The following is a 7,220-nucleotide window of genomic DNA, read 5'->3' on the forward strand; positions in this document are numbered from 1 at the left end:
CCATTGTTTGAATTTGTTGGTGTTACGTCGAATGAGAAGACATATTCTAATGGATTTTCACTTCTAGAGTACGAAAAAAGGGCAATTTCGCACAGGCTTTAGAGGTTTGTCAGTCAATGTTGAAGGATGCAAGAGTATACTAAATTGAACAACATTGAAATAGAAAAAAGTTAGGAAAAGTCATAGGAGGTACCGCCTATAGATTTGGCCGACGATATTTATTTTGGATAATTTAAGTAGTTATTTATCATTTTATTGTATATGACATTTTGTTAATGTATTATGCTATGGAATATATGTATCTTGTAGTTTGTCCAAAAATAGCATCATTTAATATAATCAATGCTTTCGTTTTTTTAATACCAAGGAAGTTTCCGGAGATACATCTCAGAATTAAATAAGGGTGATTTTGGAGTTATATCTCCGGTACATTCTCTGTCAATAGATAGGGTTTATATGGTCCATTATATCATCCCACTATTATAAATAAGCTCACTTGTCATATTGTTTCATATCAAAACACAAAAAGCCAGAATGAGCATTAAATGACATATTGGAAATGTTCACTTTATTGACAGACAGTACACAATCTTGAGAATTTAAGATCAACTAGTGCACCCCTCTTGAAGATCTGCAATACAAATTGCAGAACCTTCTACCATATGATGACAATAGCAAAATTGTGAAGATCGAGTACCGCTCGCCATCCATTGACAATGAAGAGAAGTTTGAGTTCATCAACCATGCACTAAAGACGAGCGATACGGGCTATGTGGAATACTTTCACCCATTTAGAAAAAAAAACTCATTTCCTTTTAGCCGAGAAACAAGAGAACAAACCCATCATCACTCACTAAACACAATTTTTGCTCGTTTCCACTATTAAGCCTCTTGCTGCTAATCACCAAGGCACTTATCTAGCTGGTGGAGCTTTGTATGATTATATATACCTGTGGGAGGTCAGTTTTGATATTCATGCTGCTTTTTTCAAATTGGATTATTTTATTCAAATTAATTATTTGAGCTTATCTAGTGTCATAAATTGACAATACTATATCAAAATGAAGGTAAGTTTAATCAAAATTAATTATTTTATTAAAATTAATTATTAGAGCTTATCTGGTCATATATATTTGTGGGAGGTTAGTTTTTCATTTTTATTCAAATAAAGCCCTGGTCTTAAGCTGCGCTAATTGTTAGGAATAGGATAATAAAGCCTTGGTCTTATGGCCTTTCTTTTTTTAGGATTAATTGCGTCAGAATTTCCATGAAACTTGGCTATTCTGTTTTGCTTCATTAGGTGTAAAAGGCTATAAATGCCCGATGTTCAATTCCCTTGTTATTTCATGAGCTTTTTGTTGTGCTATAAGCTGCAAATAACCGGTTTATTCAAACAGACCCTATTGTCTGCTTGTTTCTTCAGTTTTTTATAGTTAAAAGTTTTAGTAATTTATGATTACTTTGAACCTTCACTTATTGAAGCTTTCATTAATTTATTTATACATATATGAAATCATGTTTTCAATTTAATGTAGCCGACTCAATTTTGTTTGAAAGAGAAGTTTTGTCAGTGTCAATTGTGGACCACAATCACATAAATAGTGAGTCGTTCAAAGTATGCTATGGAAGACAGAGCTATAACATGTTATTTAAAAATATTTTGTAATATATAATCTATAACTACCTCTTGTAACAGAATTGTTTTTCCGTTTTTCATCAACATAAAGAAGCTTTCTTCATTTTCTCTCTTTTCACCATGTGTGTGTGAGATACTAAGATGGTATCAGAACTCAAATCTTGAGCTCCCATCTTCAATTTTTTTTCTTCTGATTCTTCAGATTGAAATTGATTGTTTCTTCAATTTCCTAATTTTCCCAATTGAAAATCGTCGGTTTTTCGCTTTACACTGCTATTATGGCCGCTATTATTAACATAGGGTTTAATATCTTTTTACATTTATGTCTCACCAACAAGGATCAGATGCTGCTTCTTAAATCGTGATCGAGAAACTTATACACGAATACAAAAGGTCAATGGAGATATCCAGATATGTTTTCAATTTTGAGGTATATTTTTTATATCTTTAGCATCACAAGTTTTTCTTTCGTGTTAATTTTTTTCCTATAATTGAGAAGTCCTACTTATTTGTAAATCAGTACCCTACCCTAGGTAGTAATCAAAACCTGATCCATTTTGTCTGAAAAGTCCTATTACAATGTCCACTAGAGGAAACGGTTGCTTTTTGCATTTTTAATTGGAAACATAAAAATTTCTCTTCAAGATAAAAGTTTGCACTAAGGAAATTTTGCATTGACATTTTGATGTGCTCATTCCTCGTAATTTAATTTAATTTTACTCATCATATTTACAACATCATAACATCTAAGTTGCATTTCAAGCCTTCGGTAAACATGATGGATAAAATCATATTGAATTTTTTTACATCTTTAAGAAATGAGCACGTAAAAACATCAATAACATAATTCTATTATTAGTGCGAACTTTTATTTTAGGTAGGTTAAAAATGTTTTACCTTTGTCCAAGATCTTGAAGAAAATTTTATATGTTTCCAATAAGAAATGCTAAAAGCAAGAGCCCCCCTCCAAGACATTGTAAAGAGGATTTTTCACACAAATTAGATCAGACTTTGACTACAACCAGAGTGTTCGTTTGGCTGATTTGCTGTTTAAAGATCACAATACTACAGTATTTATTGTCTCTAGCAACATTCTTTTATCCAACATGTAAATAGTGTAACCTAAAATTAGTATAGACAACAATTTATGACTCCTACAAGATATATATTCGCTACTTCGCAAAAATGTGCCCTGATATAAGTCTAGTAAGTTATAAGCATTCCTTATTCTATTTTTAGGGACGTTTATCAAATGTTAATATAATTTTAACAAAATATTACATTTATATATTGTTGCTATTAGAGTTAACTCTTTTAATTTTTTGGCGGTAAACTTTATTTTAGTTTCCCTCCAAATAGTGTAATATAATATAATAAATTTAATTTATTTATAAATAATAAAATATATATTAATATATTTTGTTTTCTTTCCAATTCCAATTATATAATATAACCACTTTAATTATAAACAAGTCATTATATATATATATATATATATATATATATATATATATATATATATATATATATATATATATATATATATATATAAATATATATATATATATATATATATATATATATATATATATATATATATATATATATATATATATATATATATATATATATATATATATTATACAGCCTAATATTCTCAATATTGGGAATAATTCTTAGATTACAAGAGCTCAGAAGAGAATCGATTTGGTATGTAATGAACAAAATAGTATACTCATTGATGTTTTCCAATTAAGTTATTTTTATTTTGATACTAGCTTTTAATGTTTTGATTTCTGCTAGAAATTTAATAACTATGTCAACCCTTGGCTATTGTACTTTTAGTGACTACATCTTCTGTCATTGATTTTATGAATTAAGTTTAACAATTTAGGGTATGACATATTTGTAGTCACAAAAACTATTTTTGGCATTTTAATTTTCATATTTTTTTATTTCAAAAGTTTGAAATAAGGGTTCCCTTTATTTGATCATTATAGATAACTTGTGGTTGAGTAGCCCTTCTACTCGGTTTTAATAGATAACTTGCCTATTAGAAAAAGAAAAAAAAATTTTACAAGGTGGAATATCTTGTCACACTTAAACCTTAAACCGTATTTCAATATAAATTAAAATTTTTGGTAAAATTGCATTAATTTTTTTTATATATAAACTAACTTTAAATGTTCAAAAACTAACTTAATTCATATAGATTAAAAGAATATTTCAATGATTTTACAGCTGTTAGCTAGATTGCTGGTTTCTCTAAACACAATTTTTGGTGGAGCTTTGTTTGGTTATATATTCATGCTTCTTTTTCAAATTGGATTATTTTATTCAAATTAATTATTTTCATAATTAGTTTGACAATACTTTTTCAAATTGGATAAAATTAGTTTTTAATTTTTTTTCAAATAAAGCCCTGGTCTTATGCTGCCCTGATTTTTAGGATAATAAAGCTCTGGTCTTATGGCTTATCTATTTTTTAGGATTAATTGCCTCAGAATTTCCTTGAAAGTTGGCTTTTCTGTTTTGTGTAAAAGGCTATAAATGCTTGATCTTCCTTTCAAGAACAATTGAATTCTGCGTGTTAAGCAGTATTGTTGATGGCAGCCCATGGCGTAATGCCAAAAATATGCCATAATAATCTAGTAATATTCGCCTTATAACATCATGGCCCTGCCTTATAAACACTATTTGCTGCGATATGTGTGATCGACAATACTGATTTGTGACTGTGTCGAGTAATATCATGATAGCGGTGCCATGGCTGCTATGGTGGATATACATGGAGGTTTTTCGACTCACCGCAATGGTCAATATTAGTTGATTTTATGTGTTTTTCGGCTATAACATAGCCACAAAGTGGCCGGTATTGCAGAAATTTGGCTCTCCGCCATAGACCGCCATCCGCTATCAATAACATTAACTGTGTCTAATATTTTTTATTTTTTTTGCCTCTTATTTTCTTTTGGAATAATATATTGCTTAGGTTCTCGCATTGTTAACCATCATGGCATGTTATATTGGTTCAGACTATTTGATGATTCGAGAAGCCGGGAAAGCGAAAATAATTAGGAGTATAATTGTTCAGAGCACTCCATGACGATGGTACGTGTAGGTTTATTTTACTCTTTTTGTTGTAGAAAAATAGATAATCAATGGAAGTATGTTTACTATTCTACTTAATTCTTCAGTCTCTTATCGTTGTAATTTTTAGTCATTTATGATTTACTTTAAACCTTCACTTATTGAAGCTTTCATTATATATATATATATAAGTAAACCTTCACTTATTGAAGCTTTCATTATATATATATATATATATATATATATATATATATATATATATATATATATATATATATATATATATATATATATATATATATATATATATATATATATATATATATATATATATATATATATATATATATATATATATATATATATATATATATATATATATATATATATATATATATATATATATATATATATATTTAATGTAGCTGGCTCAAGTTTGTTTGAAAGAGCAGTTTTGTCATTGTCAATTGTGGATCAAAATCACATAAATAGTTGGTTGTTCAGACAGAGCTATAATGGCAATATGGACAAGTCTTTTTCGGTAGCTTCGTGCTATGAGTTTTTGGATTCGAATCGGATTCCTTATGGTCCTCCTAATATCCATGATGGAGTTTTTAGCTTGCTTTGGAAGTTGGATGTTCCATTCAAGATCAAAGCTTTCGGATGGAGATTATTCCGGAGTAGACTTCCAATAAAAGACCAATTGGCTCTTAGAGGTATTGCTCTTTCTCTAGATAATTCGTTATGTTCTTTTTGTGGTGTTTGTTCGGAAAACTTGAATCATCTCTTTTTTGAGTGCGGGGTGGTGAAGAAGATTTGGCGCGATATAGCGGTTTCGGTTGGTAAAGGGGATAGTTATTTTGTAGAGTGCCTTGCTTTTTATATGGTGAAAGGTAGAAAATTGGGTGTAGTTTGGTTAGCTATTACTTGGGCTATATGGTTAGTTAGAAATGGTGTTTGTTTCCGGAATGATCCTTGGAACGTCGACAATACCGTGTGGAACATCAAGCTTTTGGTGTGGAAGTGGTCTTATTGTGGGAAGATTACTCATCCCAAATATTCCTTTTATGAGTTTTGTAAGGATCCGGTGTTTTTCCTCTCATAAGGAAATTTGGTTTGTAATTTTCTTTATCGTTTTGGTTGGGATCCGGTGTATACGGGTTGGAGAACCCCCTTTGTTCTCCCGTTAATATGATATTTTCTTGTCTTCTAAAAAAAAAAAAAAAAACACGTTATTTGACAATTTTTTGTAATAAATAATGTATTGGTGAAAGGGAATAACAATAATTTGTTCAAATCTAGGGGAACACTACTAAGAAGTATAGTTGAACACGTCTTCTATGGTGGCAGTAGTGATGGAAAAATATAGGATTTAACATAGATTTTAACATCTTTATTCATTACGTCTCAACAAAAATGTTCAGTTACTGCTTCTAAAGTCGTGATAGAGAAACTTAAACACGATTACGAAAGGCCAATGGAGATGGATAAACAATAGAAGAAATGGATGAAAACTTGCATAAAGTTGGTGTAAAGGAGCTATTAGACGGTGGTCAAGCAAGAACCTTCGATGAAGATCACAAATAAGACATACATGTTTTTTTTTTGTCAGACATGTTTTCAATTTTGAGGTAGATTTTTTATATCTCTAGCATCACAAGTTTTTCTTCGGCAAGGTTAGTGTTTTTCTTTTATGGGTTTCTTACGAGGTTGTGTTAATTTTGTCCTATAATTGAGAAGTCCTACTTATTTGTAAATCAGTACTCTTGCTAGTAATGAAAACCCGATCTATTTTGTCTAGAAAGTTTTATTTACAATGTCCACTAGAGGGGACGGTTGATTTTTTCCCTTTTCCATGAAAACATAAAAAACTTTCTTCAAGGTTTAGAACAAAGGTAAAATGTTTTATCCTACATGTGTGCAATTTTTAGTTCAAGTTTATACATTTAAACTTATCTAAAGATAAAAGTTTGCACTAATAAAATTTTGTTATTGACATTTTGATGGGCTCATTGCTTATAATTGTAAAAAGTTCAATATATATTTACTCATTATATTTGTAGAAATAAGCACATTAAAACATTGATAACAAAATTCTATTATTAGTGCAAACTTTTATTTTAAATACCATTTACACATGTAAATAAAAATATTGTACCTTCGTCCAAGACCTTGAAGAAAATTTTATATATTTCCCATGAAAAATGCAAAATGCAAGAGTATACCTCCGGTGATGGAGATTGTGAAGAGGATTTTACACACAAATTAAATTGAACTTTGATTACAGCCAGAGGGTTGATTTGACAGTTTGTTGTTTAAATATAAAAACAACTACAATATTTATTGTCTTTGACAACACTCTTTTATCCAACATGTAAAAAATATAACCCAAAATAATATAGGGGACAGTTTTAAAATTTAACAATAAAATTTGTCTATAAAGATAATATAGGGGACAATTTTAAAACTTTAACAATAAAATCTGTCTAGCATT

The 7,220-nt window shown here is 29.3% G+C and overlaps 1 protein-coding gene across 1 annotated transcript; it reads left to right on the forward strand.

Moving 5' to 3' along the window:
• Window positions 1-5,249: 5,249 nt before the first annotated feature.
• Window positions 5,250-5,831, forward strand: LOC131642356 (uncharacterized). Its single transcript, XM_058912615.1, has one exon. It carries the CDS (start codon window positions 5,250-5,252, stop codon window positions 5,829-5,831), a length of 582 nt encoding a protein of 193 aa, XP_058768598.1.
• Window positions 5,832-7,220: the final 1,389 nt, after the last annotated feature.

The sequence above is a fragment of the Vicia villosa genome, unplaced genomic scaffold (assembly GCF_029867415.1).
Source record: "Vicia villosa cultivar HV-30 ecotype Madison, WI unplaced genomic scaffold, Vvil1.0 ctg.004863F_1_1, whole genome shotgun sequence".
NCBI classification, from domain to species: Eukaryota; Viridiplantae; Streptophyta; class Magnoliopsida; order Fabales; family Fabaceae; genus Vicia; species Vicia villosa.